General features: G+C 46.7%; 1 protein-coding gene across 2 annotated transcripts in view; it reads left to right on the plus strand.

Annotated features, from left to right (window-relative positions):
* The first annotated feature begins 5,235 nt into the window (after positions 1-5,235).
* Positions 5,236-22,541, plus strand: part of inpp4b (inositol polyphosphate-4-phosphatase type II B) — a 234,838-nt gene continuing 217,532 nt past the window's right edge. For both annotated transcript variants that reach the window (XM_054780107.1, XM_054780106.1), the window contains exon 1: positions 5,236-5,733. In XM_054780107.1, coding sequence (XP_054636082.1) covers positions 5,652-5,733 — 82 coding nt within the window. In that variant the 5' untranslated portion in view covers positions 5,236-5,651. The remainder of the gene's footprint in view (positions 5,734-22,541) is intronic.

A 22,541-nucleotide genomic window follows, 5' to 3' on the forward strand; every position in this document is an offset into this window, starting at 1 on the left:
AAGTCACATCATAAGACACCAAAGTTTCCTCTGGCTCCAAACTGAGGTATTTGATGCTCGCCACAAACCCTTTTGTGTTCTCTATATGATGATCAGTGTTGCCTACCAATGGTGATAAGACTGTTTTTACATATTTAGCTAAATTGTACGTGGTAGAGTCAATGCTACAGACAATGGGTCTGAGGGGAAACCCTTCTTTGTGAATTTTTGGAAGGCCATAGATACATGGTGTAGCCTCCCCAGGGTATAACCTATGATACATCTGTCTGTCAATTAGTTCTTCCTTCTCTAACTTTTGGAGACAGTCTATGATTTCCTTCTTATACCTACTGGATGGGTCCCTTTTAAGTTGCTCATATGTGTTGGCATCACTAATTAGACTTTTTATTTTTTCTTCATAGTCCAATGTGTTGAGAACCACTGTGCATCTGCCCTTATCAGCTGGTAAGATGGTGATGCTCTCATCTTTCTGCAGAGCCGCTAATGCTTTCCTCTCACCTACCGTGATATTGGACGGTGTGTCACGTTTCACAGGCTCTCTCTCGTTGCCCCCGTCTCCCGTGCCTTTTCTGTGTTTCTGTCCAGATCCTTAGTTCCTGGCTGGAGGCGGAGCTGCTGAACGCACCTGTAATTGAGTGCCTACGCCACTACTTAAGCTGACTACGGACAGCTGGAGAACGCCGGATTATTCCTTCGCTACACCACGTTCCAGCCGTGTGTGTCCCTCAGCCTCGTACTGTTTCCAGTCTCTTGCTAGCGCTCAGCAGACTCTGCCTCCAACCGGCATTATTTATGTTCTATTTTTTCATGGTGAACCTGTTTTGTCACCATCGCTTTTCGTTGTGAATTCTGGAACAGAATAAATTCTGTGCTCACCCACCTGCCTCCAGCCTCTGCATTTGGGGTTCCCAGACCGGCACCTAACCGCACCGTGACACGGTGGTGGTTTAGCACTACTGAGAAGGGCCGATATTCTCAAACAAAGGTCCCCTGCCTCTGTTCTAGAAAGGTTATTGTTATGGCCGATTCAGCTGCTGTGATATAGTCTACTGTAGGTATCGTTTTAGGAGTCACTGAGAAGTTGAGAAGTTGAGTTTATACAGTATATAATAATTAGGGGTGTGCCGATCCATCGGCCACCAATCAGTATCGGCCGATTTCAGTGTAGAAACCATGGTATCGGCACATGCCGATACTTGCTTGATAACGGCCATCACATCCGCGATCACCCCAGCCCCCAATGCAGCATCCAGCCTACAGCGACCGTCTGCCGCCCACTTTCCCTTCACAAAGCCAAAACAAGCATGTCTGCCGTGTGGAACTTGTGAGAGTGATATAAGTTTTGCGCCCTGCAAAAAATGCCATGAAAAATGTCTTGCCGGGATGGCGTGTTAAAAAAATTTAGTTTGTTGTGGCATTTGGAGGGCGGGCACTTGGCAGGGTGCCCGTTTTGAGGCACCCACGAATTTTTTTGCTAATAAAATGATAAACCATCCTGGATCCTGTTCCTGATTCTGATCATCCCTGTGACCAGTGCAGGCGTGGAGCGTGCCAACTCTGCACTGAAGCAGGTGAAAAGTGTCATGAGGTACATTGAGACATGCAGATTGGCCTCAGATATCACCAGATTGCAGGAAATGAGGTCTAATTTTAAAAATTTTTCTGGGGGAGGGCCACCAGACCCCCCCCACCATTTCCAGCGCCTCGGTCTACGGCCTCGGCCACACCCCCCTTTTCAAAAAATCTAGATCCGCCCCTGGAAGGTGCAATGTGATGTTGCAAAAATGAGTAGCTCTTGGCCATTTTCATTTTGAAAAAGTAGCTTTCAAAAGAAAAAAACATTGGTGACCCCTGATATCGCCAATAGCACATTTACAAATTGACACTTATCTATGTGATCGGTATTGGTATCGGCCGGCCGATTCCATCATGGATGATCTGTATAGGTATTGGCAGCATAAAAACCTGATCGGAGCATCCATTCATCCATCTTCTACCGCTTATCCGAGATCGGGTCGCGGGAGCAGCAGCCTAAGCAGGGAGGCCCAGATTTTCCTCTCCCCGGCCACTTTGTCCAGCTCCTCTTGGCGGATCCCGAGGCGTTCCCAGGCCAGTTGGGAGACATAGTCTCTCCAACATGTCCTGGGTCTTCCCCGAGGCCTTCAACCGATCGGACTTGCCCTGAACACCTCCCCAGGGAGGCGTCCGAAAGGCATCCTGACCAGATGCCCAAGCCACCTCATCTGGCTCTTCTTAATGCGGAGGAGTAGCGGATCTACTCCGAGTCTCTCCCGGATGACAGTGCTTCTCACCTTATCCCTAAGGGAAACCCCAGCCACCCTACGGAGAAAACTCATTTTAGCCGCTCATTTCGGACACTCCTCAAAGCTCATGACCATAAGTGAGGGTAGGAACGTAGATCGACCGGTAAATTGAGAGCTTTGCCTTTCGGCTTAACTCTCTCTTCACCACAACAGACCGATGTAGAGTCCGCATCACTGCAGACGCCGCACCAATTCGCTTGTCGATCTCGTGTTCCATCCTTCCCTCACTCGTGAACAAGACCCCAAGGTACCGAAGCTCCTCCACTTGGGGAAGGATCTCATCCCCGACCCAGAGATGGCACTCCACCCTTTTCCGGGCGAGAACCATGGACTTGGACTTGGAGGTGCTGATTTTAATCCTGGCCGCTTTACACTCGGCTGCGAACTGATCCAGTGAAAGTTGAAGTTCACGGCTCGATGAAGCCAGCAGGACCACATCATCTGCAAAAAGCAGAGACTCACTACTGCAGCCACCAAACCGGAACCCCTCAACGCCCTCGCTGCGCCTAGAAATTCTGTCCATAAAAATAATGAACAGAATTGGTGACAAAGGGCAACCTTGGCGGAGTCCAACCCTCACTGGAAACAGGTCCAACTTATTGCCAGCAATGCGAACCAAACTCTGACACTGGTCATACAGGGAACGAACAGCCTGAATTAGCTGGTCCCATACTCCCGGAGTACTTCCCACAGAATTCCTCGAGGAACACGGTCAAATGCCTTCTCCAAGTCCACAAAACAGATGTAGACAGGTTGTGAAAACTCCCATGCACCCTCAAGGACCCTGCTGAGAGTGTAGAGCTGGTCCACAATTCCGCTACCAGGATGAAAACCACACTGCTCCTCCTGAATCTGAGATTCAACTACCTGGCGGATCCTCCTCTCCACAACCCCTGAATAGACCTTACCAAGGAGGCTGAGGAGTGTAATTCCACGATAGTTGGAACACACCCTCCGGTCCCCCTTCTTGAACACATGTGGACACCCTTATGCTTGAACATGGTGTTTGTTATAGACAATCTGTGATGAGCACAGAAGTCCAATAACAAAGCACCACTCAAGTTCAGATCAGGGGGGCCATTCCTCCCAATCACACCTCTCCAGGTCTCACTGTCGCTGCCAATGTGACCGTTGAAGTCCCCCAGCAGAACAAGGGAATCGCCTGAGGGAGCACTCTTCAGTACTTCCTCTAGAGACTCCAAAAAAGGTGGGTATTCTGAACTACTGTTTGGTGCATAAGCACAAACAACAGTCAGGACCCGTCCCCACACCCGAAGGCAGAGGGAAACTACCCTCTCGTTCACCAGGTTAAACTCCAACATACAGGCGATAAGTCAGGGCGCAACACGAATTGCCACCCCTGCTCGTCGTCTCTCACTGCTGGCAACGCCAGAGTGGAACAAATTTCATCCCCTCTTGAGAGGACTGGTTCCAGAGCACTTGCTGTGCTTTGAGGTGAGACTATATCTAGTCGGAACTTCTCAACCTCGTGGGTGAGGTTGACATTCCATGTCCCAAGAGCTAGTTTCTGTAGCCGAGGATCGGACCGCTAAGGTCCCTGCCTTCGGCTGCCACCCAGCTCACTCTGAACCCGACCCCTTTGGTCTCTCCCATGAGTGGTGAGCTCAATGGAGGGGGGACCCATGTCGTCTCTTCGGGCTGTGCCCGGCCGGGCCCCATGGGCGTAGGCCCCGGCCACCAGACGCTCACCATCGTGCCCCTCCTCCAGGCCTGGCTCCAGAGGGGGGCCCCGGTGACCCGCGTCCGGGCAAGGGAAAATGTTGTCCAATGAGCATCCCTAATAATAATAATATATCTCATTATCAATAAATAAATTGTATTTTTACTGGGGCTGTCAAAGTTAAAACAAAAATTCCGTTTAACGGCACTTTTTTGTCAGTTGTCAGTTTTTTGTCAGTTGTCAGTATTTATTTTTCTAACACCCTGTTTTCATTTCATTTAGTTGGTGAGCGTTTTTGTAATGTTAGTCACAATTATGTTTTGTTAGATTATTTGCTTGAAGATAGTTAGTTGAGTGTTAAAAACTATAGAATTATCGTTCAAAAATACACTTATAGATAAAAACTTCTATCTGTTATTAATTGCAATTAATGACTTAACTGGACAAAATGTGATTAATCGCAATTAAATATTTTAATCGATTGACAGCACTCATTTTTACATACGCCGTGGGCCAATAAAAAACAAGGTGATGGCCGAAATGGCCCCTGGGCCACACTTTGGACACCCCTGGTCTACCCAGATGTTGTAAGGATGACGAGAAGGTGGTTGATCAACAATGTCTCTGTGACAAAAACAAAACAAGCTACTGTCTGTCCCACCAAAAGAGGCAAAATCAGCAAAAAACTAGCACTATAGTACACATGATTGCCAGGTCGCTGATCCTCTGAAAGCGGCAGTAATAACTCAGCAGTGTCTTATTACTTCGATGGAAAGGTTGCTTGTGCACCATTCATTTAATTCTTGTATTTAATGTTTTATTACTGTATTTCATGTGTCTTTCTGTGTATAGTGTACGTGATGCAGGAGTTAATTCAGGTGTAAGATCTGGTGTAAGACCCGAGGACCACCTGTATTTCAGTGATTCTTGTGGGGTTTTTCCTTCTTTTGTGTAAGGGTACGACCAAATTCCACCATGTGTGTACAGAAGTTTTCAAGAAGCCTCTCTCCAATTATCACCTGCCTCCAATTAACTATTACAGTAATGACGATCTACTGAATGTAACTTCTAGAGTAAATTGTGTTTGCGTGGTATGTGACTTCAGCTATCACATGCTGTGCGATGCTTCCTAATTGATGGTGTAGCGCCGTAGGGAGGGTGGAGAGTGAGGCGGTGAGGGAGACAGATGACAGGAATCAGAGGGAACATGTCTGGATGGATGCAGTGAGAAGAAGAGAAGCGTGAGAGTTGTGTGTGTTGTTTTTTGGGGACTGTCGTCTAGGTGCGCGGTGACAGCCTGAGATGAATGGATAGAGCAGCATATCGCACATAACATCAATTCTGTCCTGCTTTTTCTTTCATTCACAATCCCACTCCCTCATCACTCTCCACCTCTGCCTCTTTCTCCTGCAAAGACCCCCTCCCTCCTGCACTCCCTCCCTGGCTGATCCCTCTCCCTCCTCCGTCTTACTTTCCCCAAAAAGGCATCTTAAACGCTGCAAGAGCGCCAGGCGAGCAGATTACCATCGCCGTGACAGCAGCTTCCCCTCCGCCGCTCCTCAGCAAGCTTGCTGTAGTCGGAGGACTGGACTGGACCGGACTGGACAGGACTGGACAGTCGTGTTCCTTCCGCAGAGGGGGGACAGATGGATGGCGCTCAGCAGACGGGACGCTGCGTGGTTGACCTGACGGAGCTGAGCGGCTGCCCTGAAGAGATGCCTGCGAGCGGTGAGCTGCCTGCTCTGTGTTTGTCTCTTCATTGAGCTTCAAATATGTCCTCCACCTGTGTCCTCCACCTCATGACACAGTTAAACTCTGTTTGTTGTTGAGTCATTTATCGTGTCAGGATAACCCTGTCTGTGTTTGCACGGGTGGTGGATTGCTCTCTAGCCCTAACGCACATCTAATGCAATGTGTGTGTGTGTCCGTCTGTCCAAGAGTATGAGATACAGGTGGACACGCCAGAGAGAGTGGGACGTAAATAGATGGCTGGCTATATCAGTGGTTCTCAATTATTTTTTATCATGCCCCACCTAGGTGACAGAAATGGAAAAACTGTACTGTAAATATGTATTTGTTTGCCTGTACAAACCACAGTATGAGTTGCTGGCACCAGCATTCTGCATACAGTCACCTGATTATCAGCATATTGTAGATGAATAAAAACAGTTGAGATAGCATCTGGAGCAACTTCGAACAATTTCCAAGTTAAGTTGACTCATTGTTCCGCAGGCACCTCATCCATCCCCCCAGGGGGCCATGGCCCACTGTTTGAGAAGTTATGTGAAGTTTGACTGCATTTAGTGCTTTGTTATTCTCGCTAATTAGCAACAGTTGGACATGCAATTCCATATGAAGAAATTAGGACAGCCCACAAGATTTGACATGTGTGGCGCCATCTACAGGTATGGGTGTGGTCAAAATGCTTAGGAAGACATGCTAGCATGCATGTAATACAGATATCCTCAGAATTTTATAATCATTACACAAATGCTTAATTACTTATGGACAATTATTTGCTAAGTCCCGTAGGTGCCCCTGCAAAGACATTTTGTTTGATGGCGGCCATGTTTTTCTTGCTCAACTCTTGCTCAAATTTTACATGCACATGCTTGTCAGTCCCCTAAAGGTGTGTACCAAATTTCGTGGTGATTTGGCAAAACACCTTAAAGTTAGAGTGGGTGTTTTGTAGAGCTGTGTGAGAACTTTCAAGTCAATCCGACTTTTAGGGTCTAGTAACAGTGCCATCATGTGGTGTATTTGTCAGGATAATCGTAGCACAGGCAGCACAGTCGGGGTGCATGTTATGTCAAATGTTCACCCTTTAGTGTGCAGCGGTTCAGGAGTAAAACCGTAGGTTCACACAAACAATTACAGTATATGATAAGTAACAATCCTTTATAAATATAGGCCGTGCTATGGTCTCATTTTTGCTTTTCTGCTTTCAATGTAGAACCAACATTGCATATTTTGGAACTGCTTTGCATTGGCATACCAGACTCACAAAGCAACAGTCCGGGACAGAGCCTTTTTCCATCCCTTGGACCCCTAGCTATACTTGTAAACATGTTTAACAAGCTATATTGTGCTTTGTGGTATCCATTCACATTGTGTTAAAAAGTAATGAATGAAGAGACCTCATAGCTGGCTATGGTTATGACCAGGAGCGACTCCTAAACAACTTCTACCTATGTGTTTTTGCCTCATCCTGTACGCCCCCCTGCAACTGCATCCACAGTTATTTACTGTCCTCATTCCTTAACAGCACGATGCTCCATAAACAGCTCCTAGCTGGCTGCTAAAAGTGCCAGTTAAGGTTTTGCGTTGTGGTCAGTGTGAAAATCACAACTGGTACGTGTGTCAAAGTGCGGCAAAGTCAGACTTGTAATTTGGGCGGCCCGGTATTTGCTTTTGTGGTTATGTAGGGAAAACAGTCGACACGCTTGCATGCCTCTCCTGTCTCCCTGTGTGTGTGTGTGTGTGTGTGTGTGTGTGTGTGTGTGTGTGTGCGTGCATGTGTGTGGAGCCAATATATGTATGAGAAATCCTCATACCTGCAGTCATATCTTCACACTTTACACTTTGCATAATACAGTAATCCCTCGTTTATTGCAGTTAATCGGTTCCAGACCCAACTGTGATGAGTAAATTTTCGCGAAGCATGATTCCTTCTTTATAAATGTAATATTTTTGTAGTTAGAGCATAGAAAACCTGTTTATGACCTTCTAAATAAGGTTTTTAGCATGATTAGAGCCCTCTAGCCTCCTGAGATCCTGCAATTACATTTTTGCATTTCAGCACCATAAAACTTAGTTTTTTTAAAAGATTTTTGACCTATTAGCCTCATTGAGGGACACTGCCTGCGCCATCTTGTGGTTCAGAGAAAACAGGACTGTGGCAAAGTGAAGAGCAAAAAGAGCAAGGTAAAGACTCTATCCACATTTTGAGGATGAAACTAATGTATTTACGTACAATAACATTTCTAGCTTCATGCTGCATTGGAAATTTTAAGCAGTCTAATAGTGCCAAACTACATCAGTAAATGTTCAGCTGACAAGTGTCAAATACTTCTGGAAAGTGGTACAGAGAATGAGCGTCAGCTACAATATCCGCAAATGCACAAACACTGGCTTAAACAGCGTGTTGACAATGATGGGGAGCCAGAACCCAAGTCTTGTGTTTTTACTCTATAGCCTGGTATTGGTTTCAGAATCCATCCATCCATCCATTCATCCATCCATCCATCCATTTATCTTCTTCTGCAGTCGGGTCACAGGGGCATCAGCCTAAGCGCAGAAGCCCAGACTTTTCTCTCGCCTTGCTCTTTCTGGGGGTTCCCAGGCTAGCTGTGAGACATCGTCTCAACGTGTCCTTGGTCTCCCTTGAGGTTTCCTGCCAGTCGGATGTGCCCTGAACACCTCATCTGGCCCCTCTCAATGTAGAGGAGTATTCTGAGCGCCTCCTGGATGACAGCGCTTCTCCCCTTTCGTTAAGGGAGAGCCCAATCACCCTTTGGAAGAAACTTATTTCGGCTGCTTGTACCCACGATCTTGTCCTTTTGGTCTCTATCTAAAGCTCATGACCATAGGTGAGGGTAGGAACATAGATCGACAAGTAAATTGCGACTTTTGCCATTTGGCTTCACAAAGACGGGCTGACGCAGAGTCCGCATCGCTGCAGGTGCTGCGCCAATCGGCCCATCCTTCCCTCACTCATGAGCAAAACCCCAAGGTCACATAGTCACCTAATGATCAGTGTAGAATACTACATATTATTCACAGCATCTTTGAATGCATCTTCTGAATGGCTTATAGATGTATTTTAGTTCATTTAGCAATTTTTGTGCTTGAAAATGTGTAATTTAGGCAAAAAATACATACAATTTGCTTCAATACGCATATTTTTGACTAATAACAGACCATATTCAACCTTTAAACAGCATGATTTATTATTTGAAAAACCACGATTGAGTGAAGCCGTGAAATTCAAACGGCAAAGTGGTGAGGGACTACTGTACCGCTATGTAACAACTAGCAATATAGTTAGATCGTTTTGATCTAGCGAGCCAGTTAGCTAAACAACCAGCTGTCGTGTTTGCATTACATGGCTAACAAATCAGCTATGTTGTTTTTGCGTAATAACGCTTGAACCACCTATGTAATTTTTGTGTACTTGAGTAGTAACTCACTGCTATGTTGAATTTCAACAGTACGGTTACTTACCCAACTAACTAGCCAACTGTCATTTTTTGTATAATACTAACCAGCCAACCAATTATTTTGTTACTGCCATAGAGCTATTTTGCTAACACACAATGTTGTTTTTAGATAATATGCCTAACTACCTACCTAACTAACCACATAACAATGCCATTCTTTGGTAATAATGCTACCACTACATAGTGCTGCTAGTTAGCTAACTGTTACTTTTTTTATGCAACACAGCTACCTAGGTGACAAATGAACTACCTATCATTGCATACCACTGCATCATACCACTGTATTGTCGAGCTACTGTATGTTTTTTTGTCTATATTTGTGCTGTGATTGGCTGGCATCCAGTGTAGGGTTTACCTCTCACCCTACAGTAAGAAAGCTGGGTTAGGCTTCACCTCCAGCATACCCGCGGTACAGAAAATGGATGGATGGATGCCACCTAATTAACCAGCTGTCCTTTCTACATAACACTGCAATCTCACTTGTTTGTTAACTCTGTTTTTTATCACCTCTACTTGCCTGCCTGCCTAAATAACTTACTAACAATTACATTTTTGTGAAATAATGCAACCTAAACAGGGTTTCCTCGAGGATTTTTGAAGCTGTGGTGGTGCGCTGCATGGGAGGGCCGACTGCCGCCACTGTGTCGTGCCGCTGCTGCGTCTGCAATTCTCTTTTAAATGACAGATAGCACTTTTTTTATGACTTTGTGGCGCATGTTGGACATAATTCACCCATCGGAACTTTATGTGAGTTGCAGTTTCACCTGGGCCCTTATGGTTGAGGGACCCTTGTTTTCCGGTTGAGAGACATGTGCATTTTGGTCTGTCAGGTTGTAAGCTCGAGAGGAGCAGGGAAATAAATGTTCCCAGTTGCTGTTCCAATAACTCCGCCTGCGACTCCTTCTTCCTGGCACCACATTGGTGACCCCGACAGTGGACCTGTAGTCTCCGGGACCACGGCAAACACAATGGCGGACAACGCCACACTTGTGGGTCAGGTTCGCTTTTCAGGGAGCTGTTCCTGCGACAACTCTCCGTGCGAGTGCGCACCGCCCTCGGCAACTCCGACGTCTCGGACCCGCGCGCTCTCGCAGAGGAGGCAGAAGCCTATTTTACTGCGACCCCTCATACGGCGCACGAGCAAGTGGCGCCGGTGCAAGCACCTTCCGAGTACCTGGCCCCAGCGCGTGAGATGCGCGCATCAGCCGACCAGCGGGGGAGCCGACGGGAGCGCGACCATCGAGAAGGCTGGTGTTTTTACCATGCCCGCTTCGGGGCCAAGGCGAGGGCCTGCCGGCCGCCATGCACATACTCAGCGGCGGGAAACGCCGGTGCCCACCCCCTGTAGTGGGGGTGGCGGGCACTCCCAACCAGCTGCTTTTTGTGGTGGACTCTCTCTCCGGTCGCAAGTTTCTGTGCAACACCGGCGCGCAGAGGAGCGTGATACCGGCAGCACCTGGGGAGGAGGCTGATGCTTCACCTGGTCCAGCACTCCGTTCAGCGGATGATACGCCTGTACGGACGTATGGACTAAAGACTTTGGATTTGCGTTTTGGCGGTCAGCGGTTCGTGTGGGAGTTTGTCGTCGCGGACGTCGCCTTTCCCCTCCTTGGGGCAGACTTCCTTTGTGCGCACAACCTGCTGGTGGACGTTGTTAATGGACGCTTGGTGGAGGCTCGGACATTTCTTTCCATTCCCGGGGTCAGGGGTGCGGCCGGACTTATTTGCTTTTCCAACTTGCTCGCGGAGGACAATGTGTTTTGCCGGTTGTTACGTGGGTACCCAGACCTCACCCGCCCTACCTTCTCCGCCGTCTCCGCTAAACACGGTGTCGTTTACCGCATTGTCACATCTGCCGCACCAGTGGATGCCCGCGCACGTCGCCTCGATCCGGCTAAACTGTCTGTGGCTCGGGCCGAATTCGAGAACATGGAGCGGCTGGGGATTGTTAGACGCTCCAGCAGCCCTGGTCGTCTCCGCTACACATTGTGCCCAAGCATGACAAAGGGTGGAGGCCGTGCGGGGATTATTGTCGTCTTAACGACGTCACCACGCCCGACCGATACCCTGTGCCTCACATGCAAGACTTTTCGGCTCTCCAAGATCGACCTGGTGCGCGGCTATCATCAAATGCCTGTTCACCCCACCAATGTTCCCAAAACGGCCGTCATTATGTCGTTCGGGCTTTTTGAGTTTTTGAGGATGCCGTTCGGGTTGAAAAATGCTGCGCAGTCTTTCCAGCGGTTAATGGACTCAGTTCTACAGGACATGCTGTCCGTGTTCGTCTACCTGGACGACATTCTTGTTGCCAGCGAGGGCGTTCAGGAACACTTACAGCATCTGAGGGACTTGTTTGAGAGACTGAACGCTCACGGTCTTATCGTGAACCCCGCGAAGTGCGTTTTTGGGGTCGAGTCTGTGCAGTTTCTCGGCCATCTCGTGGACAAAGACGGCGTGGTTCCGCTCCCATCCAAAGTAGAGGCCGTCACCGGTTTCGCACGTCCACGGTTGGCGCGGGGACTCAGGGAATTTTTGGGGATGGTGGCTTACTACCACCGTTTCATGCGTCACGCGGCGCACGTCATGCGCCAGCTGTACGAAGCGCTCAGAGGTACGTCTCCTAGCCAGGTCATTGAATGGTCGGCAGACAGGTTGGCGGCGTTCGAGGCTACCAAAGCTGCTCTCGGACAGGCGGCGTTGCTGGCACATCCCCTCACTGCCGACGCGTCTGATTACGCAGTGGGGGCGGTCGGTCCTCGAGCAGTGGGTTGACGGCGCCTGGCGGCCACTTGCCTTTTTTAGTCGCCAATTGGCGCCTCGTGAGCGCAAGTATAGCGCTTTCGATAGAGAGTTATTGGCCTTTTGGTTAGCGGTGCGTCATTTCCGTTTTCTTTTGGAGGGCCGTGACTTCACCGCGTACACGGATCACAAATCTCTCTCGTTCTCGATGTCGCGCACGGCGGAACCGTGGTCTGCGCGGCAACAGCGACAACTTTCGTATATTTCGGAGTTTACCACCGACATCAGACACGTCTCGGGGAAGGCCAACGTAGTGGCTGACTGTCTGTCCAGGGCGCTCGCTAGCACGGTCCAGCTTGGTTTGGACTATGCTGCCATGGCACGGGATCAAGAGCATGACGACAGCGTGCGTGCTCTCCGTTCTGCGACCTCTGGCCTACACGTGCAGCGCGTTCCAGTTGGCGACTCGGGTGCCGTTTTATGGTGCGACGTTTCTTCCGGTGTTGCTCGCCCTTTAGTGCCTGCACGCTGGCGGCGCAAGGTGTTCGATGCTGTACATGGCCTTTCCCACCCGGGTCGTAAACCGTCCGCAAGATTGGTGTCCCAAAAGTTCGTGTGGCGTGGTCTCAAGAAGGACGTGCTAGCGTGGTCCGATTCCTGCGTTGCTTGCCAACGAGCCAAGGTGCAGTGCCACATCAAGAAGCCCCTCGAAACCTTTCAGGTACCTGAGCGCCGTTTCGACCACGTCAATATTGACTTGGTTGGGCCGCTGCCCGAGTCACAGGGGTTCACGCATCTGCTCACCATGGTTGATAGGACCACACGTTGGCCTGAGGCCGTTCCACTGTCGTCCACGTCCACGGCGGGAGTAGCCCGGGCGTTTATTGGTACGTGGGTGGCGCGTTTTGGACCACCTTCTGACCTTTCGTCAGACAGAGGCGTGCAGTTTACGTCCGAGCTTTGGGGTGCTGTTGCCGGCAGCTTGGGAGTTAAACTGCACCGCACCACCGCTTATCACCCGCAGGCGAATGGGCTGTGCGAACGTTTTCACCGCTCCATGAAAGCTTCACTTCGTGCGTCTTTATGTGACGGGGACTGGGTAAATCGGCTTCCATGGGTGCTGCTAGGTCTCAGGTGCGCACCCAAGGAAGATCTGTGGGCGTCTTCCGCAGAGTTGGTTTACGGCCAGGTGTTGGGTGTCCCCTCAGATTTTGTGTCGGAAGCGACCGTTCCATGGTCGGCTGCGAATCAGATGGCCGACCTGTTGGAGTTCCCTGGCAGGTTTGCCCCAGTCCCGACCTCGCGGCACTGCGAGCCCAATGTGCGCGTTCCGGCTTCCTTGCGTTCCGCGAAATTCGTTTTTCTCCGGCACGATGCGCATCGCGGTCCCTTGCGGCCACCTTACGACGGCCCGTATAGGATTCTGGAGCACAGGGACAAATGTTTGGTGTTGGACATTGGGGGTCGGAGGGAAACTGTCTTACTGGACAGAGTTAAACCTGCGTGTTTGGACCCTTTTCTGCCATCGGAGGTTGCAGTACCTCCCCGCCGGGGTCGTCCCCCTGGTCGGCGACGAGAGGAGTTAATGGATTTGTCGGTTCCCTCGCCCTCCGCCGTGGGGCCACCGCGGGTCTCTTCCCCTCGACCTCCCGCACCTGCCGCCTCCCCACGGCGTACGCGTCAGGGTCGAGTGGTAGTACCTCCTACCTATGCTGATTTTGCGTATGGGTGAATTCTGGGGGGGCTTGTGTGGCGCATGTTGGACATAATTCACCCATCGGAACTTTATGTGAGTTGCAGTTTCACCTGAGCTCTTATGGTTGAGGGACCCTTGTTTTCCGGTTGAGAGACATGTGCATTTTGCTCTGTCAGGTTGTAAGCTCAAGAGGAGCAGGGAAATAAATGTTCCCAGTTGCTGTTCCAATAACTCCGCCTGCGACTCCTTCTTCCTGGCACCACAACTTATTATTTATTTAACTTTTTTCAACAACTAGCCAAACATGAACCGAGAACATTGCAAAACTGTTAATTTAATGTCAAAGTTGCTGAGAGCACTGCCAACATTTAAATGGCACTTTATTTACAATGCACATCCCCACTGAGTGTGCTCATTTGTCATCAAATACAGCTGTCATGTTTGCATAGAAAACTTATAAAAATACTAAGAGGTGAAGCAAATATTATTTGGTGAACTGCTCAACATCAGCTGGTGAACTACCTGTTGGAGACCCCTGATAGCGTCACTGTCTACAGCTGGACACACTACTACGTGTTTCTCTTGAACAACTTTGACACACAACTAGTGTTTTGAAGACAAGCCATAAGTATTCTAATACAACAAGAGTGCAAGATTAAGTGACACTTTCAAAAAGTAAGTTGTGATGATAATCGATGATTGATGTATCCCATGAACGTAATAGCCACTTGTAGCTCTTAGCTAGCTAGATGCCGCCAGCCAGGCATGTAAACAAAAATGCCAGAAAGTGGAATGATCTTGAATCGTGAGCGATCACGCACGCTGGCATAGATAGGCTTAGCATGTGACAAGCTGTCGTCAATTGACGATACATTTTACGAGTTATTGTTCATTCTCCCGATAATAAGAAACAAATTGAAAGTCAACACAAGATGTGTCACGTATCTGGTCGCTGTTCGAGTGCCAGCAAGGCAGACAAGCTTATCAAAACAACACACAGTGAAATATTTTTATGATATTTTAAATCGTTTTCAAACTAATTGTGTGCAAAATATGCGTAAATAATAAGCTACATATGCATTTGTATAGCATTAAAAAAAAGAAAAAAACGATTTTTAAGGTGTGGCTGCTTTTATTTTGTAGTGGCGCACCGCCGCGATCAGTTACATGTCGCGGAAACCCTGCTAAATAATCAGCCATATTGCTTTTGCATAATACTGCTAGCAAGTTAACTCACTAACCTGTTCGCATTGTTAGAGTTCATCATGCTCACTTTTGACTGACGTGGTCAGAAATGTGTATTATTGTGGTTGTCATTTGTGGTGGTACGTATACAACAGCACCTCATCATATTGAGAGATGTTTTTGACATTACCTAATTCAACCATGCCAATCAAAATGTAGTAGTGTTTGTCAAGGCATGCTTTTCTTGCAGTAGAAGTCATTAGACTGCGAGTCGACTGTGAGTGTTGTCATTAATGAGCACTGGCAGCAGCAAACGAGGGTCCCTGTGTTCACCCCAACAGGAGAATGCTAAAGAGATTAGAGCCACTGTACGTGTGCTTCCACAAAGGCTGCTTTCCAGGTTTAGCACCTCGGCTCGCTGCTGTGTAACATTGCCACATTGGCACGCAACCTCCACGCCGTCATCTTCCCAATGGGCAGGATAGGAAGCATAATTCCTGTAGCTTTTTCTCTACGTCTCTATCCTTATAACTGCACCGTGACGCCGCTCACATGCACAATTAAATCCGTGCAAGGACACACACATTACCAGCGGCTATGACCTGATTGCGAACCTTAGATACGCGCCTCTATGCATTCACTCCATCATTGTGTGGGATGACATGTGACAGGTGTGCCTGCACCTCACTGTACTGTACCTCCGTTTTTTTTCTTCTCGTTTTGTTTACCCAAGCATCGCACAGAGACAAAGCACGTAATTAGCATGTCGCGCACGAGAGACAGCTTGACAGGCCGGACATTATCAGTCCCAAGGTGAACTAGTTTATCTCCTCCTCCATGACAGCGCATGAACGCGGGTGACACTCAGTACTTAGGAAGGTGGATGCGATTGTGCATTTAACACGCCTCCTTCTATGTGATTATGTTAATTTACTTCAGGTTATTCATTGCGGAGTTAGCCTGAAGAAATGTGGGGTTTAAACGGCAGTTGCACACTCCGGTGACACACTAGGGTTTGCTTTTTTATTGTCTGTCAATATATTGGGATTATAACAACACAATATGACTAACAACTATTTGTATTATGTGTAATTTGCTGTAGTGGGCCTGCCCTTATTGATGTTAGCAACAGTGCTAGCAGCCAGTCACCCAAACATAAGAAAAAGTGGTGTTTCCGCTGGTAAAAAAAACAAACAAACAACAACACCTGTTGCAGCTGTGGATTAGGCTTGCCAAGAAACACAAAATACACATAAATCTCTTATGTTATTTGTTCACTTCAACATGTTTTAAAAAAATAAATATGCTGCCGGTCCTGGGACCCCAGCAAAACGACACATTATACCAGCATAGCATCCTGTATATTTGTCAGCCAGCATATATTTGTCTGCGAATTTGTATACATTTTGGATGCAAGGTCGTCTTTTTTCTGATTTCAGTGAGGAGGCATAGCAGCCAGCAGTGTACCCAGGGGTGGACTTGGGTGGACAAACACAGGCATGTGCCCTGGGGCCCCCAAACGTCTCATAAAAACTGATTATTGATTTTTTTTTTCTTCAATTGAATGTACATGCCACGGGTTGAGTGTTAATTCACATGGTTAAAGCTACATCAAAATTTTTAATCTCTCATAAGTGTATTGACCGCTGCCCCTCCCTTCACATGCAATGGATTATTCCATGTTGTTCCACTCCATGCACATGTGTACAGTGATTCCAGAAGACGGGAACAAAACAGACGAGTTGGCGCAGCGGAGCGGAGAAGAGGAGGAAACAAATTGGAAAACAAACAGTTTTTATCAAAACTACTGAAAGTGTCAAACATTTTCACCATCACAAGAAACGAAGGACAGCAGAACCGCTATTGTCAGTGTCAGCCGAGGATGCAGCAGTTTTAGAGGTGAAGCTGAGAGTGGCGCTTTTCATCACAAAGATGTGAGCATTAAAGCGGTAAACCATATTAAATGTTGCTTAATGTTCTTATCAATTACAGTAAAAGCGTTGAGATGATTCACTTGTTAGGTAATAATAATCCCCCAAGAGCATTGTAAGGACTTTATCTCATTCGGGAAATAGGAGAATTTTCTCATATTCGCACTTGTTAGAAGATGATAAACATTTATGTTTCAAATCGTTTTTGGAGGGGTATATAAACATGGCTTAGTAATTAGCAAATTCAGCTGACGGATAACTAACAGATTTCAAAAGCAGGCCTAAATTACATACCGGTACTCACATTTTGTAAAAATTAAAAAATAAAAAAGAAGGAAGTGGAGTGCCCCAATGACTACGTTTGCCTTGCCATGCACTGCCTTGACTCTAGAAGGTTACTGTGCCAACCAGGATGACTTTTCTCTACTTTTTAAAAAATAATTTGATGATGTTTTGGTTCACCGTCTTTTTTTTCTTCTTCCTGAGGTCAACCAAGTATAGAAGACAGCAGCATTCCATGCACTGCCATTGATGTTTATTTACCTAAACCACAAAAAGGACAGGGTGCTAATTGGAAAAATGTATTTACGAAGCTTATTTTCAGGCGAGTGACTTGAAGGTAAACCTATCCACAACACATGTGGCTTTTATCTATACCCTTGGTGGTTTGTTTATTTGGTGCTAGCATAGCCCAGCTGTTTGTTCTCATATTTCTGCACATTGTGGGTCAAAATCAATCCCATTTCGACAGGCGAACATATGCTGTTGATCCTGTGAACCCAGCAGATGTAAAGAGATGCTGCAAATGCGGGCAAATTTTGGGTGCAACATCGTCTATTTTTGTTCTTTCTGAATTCAGTAAAACATTGCAGCTAGCAGCATATCATGCACCCTCATTGATGCTTATTTACCTAAAGAGGACGGGGTGTTCATTCGAAGAGATACGGTAGATAAAGCTGCTGGATGCTAACCACATACAGTATGATACTTCAAATGCAGGTACTGCCACTTGGAATTCATGAGGTTGCCTACAGCCACAGTTGTTAATGCCAATGTTTTTTTGACCTGGTACACATTAGAGACCCTGGTAGTTATTTGCTTTGACTGCAGGAGACTCTGCGGTTGATTGAACGGAGGTGTTAATTGGGGGATTTACAGTAGTGATGTAAAAGCGTCATTCGCCGGGAAAAGCACGTTCAACTGAGTCCAGAGCTTTAGAAGCTTTGGAATCCTTATTTTTGTGGTATTTGGGCTCGCTTGCAGACTAATTCACAGTTTGGGCGGCGTCCCCTAACTGAGTCGTCGGTGGCGTTTGTGGTCTGGTGAAAAATGAGCGATGGCCGGCTTCACATCCGTGCTGCATCATCAAACCAACCACACGCGTGAATTATTAATATCATCTCCAAATCCAAGGTAAATAGCACAGGGAATATAAACAGGGTTTGTTCCGAGGCCGGGGCTCTTACATGTAATATCTATTCATGAAGAGGGTAAAGAAGCAGTGATTAGGAATGTGTGCTCTTGCCACTGTGAGGGCTGATTGAGCTTGTAGTATATGCAGCTTGCTCTTTTTGTGGAGTCAGGAATATGCAGCATTCCCATGTGGGCCAATGTATATGCAGACTAAAGGCCATCGCTGCAAGTGGTCTAGAAAGCGGGCCAGTGAATGGGAAGAGGGTTAAATGATGGTCTGTGAAACATTTGAAAGCCCTCAACATTAATTAACTATGTCATTGCAGAGACAATCTTGCACACATTTTAATAATTACCCTCTTCAATCTCCACCTTAGCAGCGCCCCCCTCGCCAGTGCCACCTGCAGACAGGGCTTGATAGATTGGGGCTCTGCTGTTATTCCTCCAGCCCGATGAAAGTGCACTGCAGCAGGCAGGCACACCTCATTTGCTGTGGCCCCCTCTGGGAGTCGCATCTGCATGTCGCCTGCAGGCAGCGCCCGCCGCCCCGCCGAGCTCATTAGCATATTCATAATGCCACTGGATATCGATTAGAAGTGGCACACCTGTGCCGCTGTTCTTCTTCTCCGCTCGCTTCATGTGCCCACCAGCGTGAGAGAGAGCGTTCAATCTGTAACAGATTTAATTACTGTAATCAAGACGTCCTGCATTTGTTTTGGTCCAGTTGAGGCTCAAATGGATTGTCTGTGTTTGAAAGGCCAAGGTTGAGTCTCAGCGGCCGTGACAGTTGTTCTCTATGTACACATAGTGGAACCTCCAACCTCCAAAGTCATCTTCTTCTAGAACAGTGGTCTCAAACACGCTGCGACCATATTTTGTGGCCCCCTACTTAACATTAAAGGAGTTCGGCAGTTTACAATGACTTTCTTTGTTAGTTTATTGGTTAGTTATAAGGATTACGCAGGAGGTTGGAAAATGGCAGTGAGCCAACGGGATTCAATTGGAAATTTATAGTGAGTGAGTTAGAGTTGCGTAAAGGAATTTGGCAGTTTAGTGTTAAGCCTTGGTAGAGGTGTAGCAACGACCTCGCGGTATGTTTGTGGCCGTTATAGGATAACTGCATTGTCAATTTCAGTCCTTTAAATCTACTGTCTACACCCAGGTACATCAAGGCAGTCTTTATGAAAAACATCATTACATAAAATGATTGTTAGCCAAAGTTGTACACAACGTGAGTCTTCACGGCCCATTAGTGGAGTTGATGAGCCATGCTGAGGCCCAATTGTGTCCGAGCGCGCCCTCCCGCACCACCCACCCCACCCCCGTATGTGGAGTTTTTATGTTGCAGCATCTTGCACATGTTTCCTCTCCGGGATGGGTGTGTGTGATGGAGTGTGGAAGTGATGAATGAGACACAGTACTGCTGACAGATGAGGAGTCACTCCTCCAGCCATCATCTCAACGTGAGCCCTGAAGAACAATGGATAACTAAAAAGTCCAACACTGACACGCACCAAGATTGCAGCGTGTTTGCATAATCTGCAATGAAGAGTTACATCCATCATTTGTGGTGTTTTGGGAGGAGGACGCTCCCGTTTCTCATGCAGTACCACAAGCCTACTATACATTACACTATCTATAATGACATGTTGGTTGTTGGCTGGAAATAACTTCTCCCTGTTGTGGGTGCCCCATCAGCCCTTGTGGGGTGTGGTCTCTGGCCGGTCTCAGGGGCTGGTTGTCCTCTGGCCTGCCGGCGCCCTGTTTCTGGTCGGGGTTACCTCTCTGGTGGTGGGGGCCCGTCTTGGCTGAGTCGCGCAGTGCTTGCTGGGTGGTAGGAAGCAGTCCCTCACCTTTTCATACATTGTCAGTGACAATTACACGAATACACGTGTGTACATATATGCACGTACATATACATGCAGACATGCACACATACACACCACGTGTTTTTACTGTGGCTGTTAATATTATTTTGCTATTTCCATTGTGGACTTTATGGCTGTCAGACATTTGCTGATGTAATGTTTCTGTTGTTCTGTTATTGTTGTTGCCTTTGTTGTTGTTGTCTCTCTCTGTATTGCCCCTCCTCTGGTCCCCTCACTCCCTGCAAATCTGTTTAGCATATAAAGATCATCTAGATAGCAGTACTATTTGGCCCAATGCCTGTACACCAGTGGTCCCCAACCCCCGGGCCGTGGCCGTGGGTCATTTGGTACCGGACTGCACACAAAGAAAAAATAATTTGCATTATTTCATTTTTTTAATGTTTTATTTTGAAAAGAAGTATCCATTCTATCAGTTATTATTATGCCTGTAGCTTCCTTTTAGTAAGTGAAAATCTTGGTTATGATTGCACTACATTGTCATGTAGCCTTACAAAGCATACCTGGAAGAACAAGAGGTGAATAAATGTATTGCAATTGATGTGAAACTGATGAGGGGTAGGATTAAATAAGCTTTGCTTCTTCCTACTCCTTTTTGGACATGCAAAATTGTGAACTGTATTGTGTGATGTGCAACTGTTTGACTCATATGCATGTTTAAGATGAATTAAAACCATGAACCATGAACCACGTGGCCGGTATCTCTCTGTTACATCCGTCTCACTTGACGCATGTCCATTGTGCGTGTGCTAACTTTATCTCATGCCGCACAGATAGACTACTACTGTATTTTTACCATTTTTCTTTCACCTCATATTTGGTCTCAAATGCTGATACTATGTCGGAATGCATAAAGGTTGATGACTTATTGAGTGCTAATGTGCACATTTGTCTCAAGTTAATTCATGCTAGCACACTGCCTTGTACCACACACGTCAAACAGCCATGTAATAATCTCTCTGGAAACACTTGGCTGGAACTTGAACTGGTGGATGGTGGGTCAGCATTCATTTTGTGCTTTTAATTTGATGTTATTCATGTCTTAGTTTTACACAACACATCATAAATAAGATAAATTAGATCTCTACCTTTGAACCTTTGAATAATGTTTTTGTAGTAGGTCCTTAAAAACAGCGGAACACTCCTTTGTCGTATAGAGGATCTTTTGATTCGTGTTTTTGTAGTCCTTAAAAACAGCAGAGTGCTCTTGTACTGTAGCATACAGGGTTTTTGGCTAGCGTTTTTGCAGCAGACGCTTAAAAACAGAAGAATGCTTTTGTCAGATATGAGGTCTTTGACTAGTGTTTTTGCAGTAGGTTCTTAAAAACAGCGGAGCACTGTCGTCACATAGAGGATCTTTGACTAGCATTTTTGCAGGAAGTCCTTAAAGACAGCAGAGCACTTCTGTCATAGAGTAATTTTGACTGGTGGCTTTGACTAGCGTTTTAGCAGTAGGTCCTTAAAAACAGCAGAGCACTCCCGTCTTATAGACTGATCTTTGACTCGTGGTTTTTGTAGTAAGTCCTTCAAAACAGCAGCGTGTTCTTGTAATGTAGCATAAAGGGTTTTTGGCTACCGTTTTTGCAGCACATCCTTAAAAACAGCAGAGTGCTTTTGTCAGGTCTTTGACTAGTGTTTTTGCAATAGCTCCTTTAAAAACAGTAGAGCGCTCCTGTACTGTAACTGTAACAGGAGCTTTGACTAGTGTTTTTGCTGTAGGTCCTTTAAAAACAGTACACCTCTCTTGTAGTAACATAGACACTCTTTGACTAGCATGGGAACATGAGGACCACTGATATAGAGGATCTTTGACTAGTGATTTTGCAGTAGGTCCATAAAAACAACAGAGCGGTGCTGTCACATAGGGGATCTTTGACTAGTGTTTTTGCTGTATGTCCTTAAAAACAGCAGAACACTCCTGGACTGTAGCATAGAGGATCTTTGACAAGTGATTTTTGCAGTAGGTCCTTAAAAACAGCAGAGTGCTCCTGTCATGCAAAAGATCTTTCACTAGTGTTTTTGTAGTAGGTCCTTAAACAGCAGAGCGCTCTTGTACTGTAAAAGAAAATCTTTGACCAGTGTTTTTGCAGTAGGTCCTTAAACACTGCAGCGCGCTCCTTGTTCATAAATATTTGATAGATCTTGACGAGCATTTTGCTTAAAAGCAACAAAGCACTCCTGTCATAAAGAATCTTTGAGTAGCATTTTTGCAGTAGGTCTTAAACAGCAGATCACTCCTGTCAAATAGAAGATCTTTGCCTTCAGAAAAAACACTTGTCAGAGCTCCTCAAAATGACATGAGCAGTGTAGCGTTTTTTTCAGTGAATTCTTTAAAACAGCAGATCTAGAGGATCTTTGTCTAGAGTTTTTGCAGTATGTCCTTAAACACAGACATGCCCTTTGCCTACCATTAACATATTACTTCTGTTTTCACCTCTGACTTTGTGACGCTGAGTTGGAATGTATT

This window comes from Dunckerocampus dactyliophorus, chromosome 6 (genome assembly GCF_027744805.1).
Source record: "Dunckerocampus dactyliophorus isolate RoL2022-P2 chromosome 6, RoL_Ddac_1.1, whole genome shotgun sequence".
In the NCBI taxonomy this organism is placed as follows: Eukaryota; Metazoa; Chordata; class Actinopteri; order Syngnathiformes; family Syngnathidae; genus Dunckerocampus; species Dunckerocampus dactyliophorus.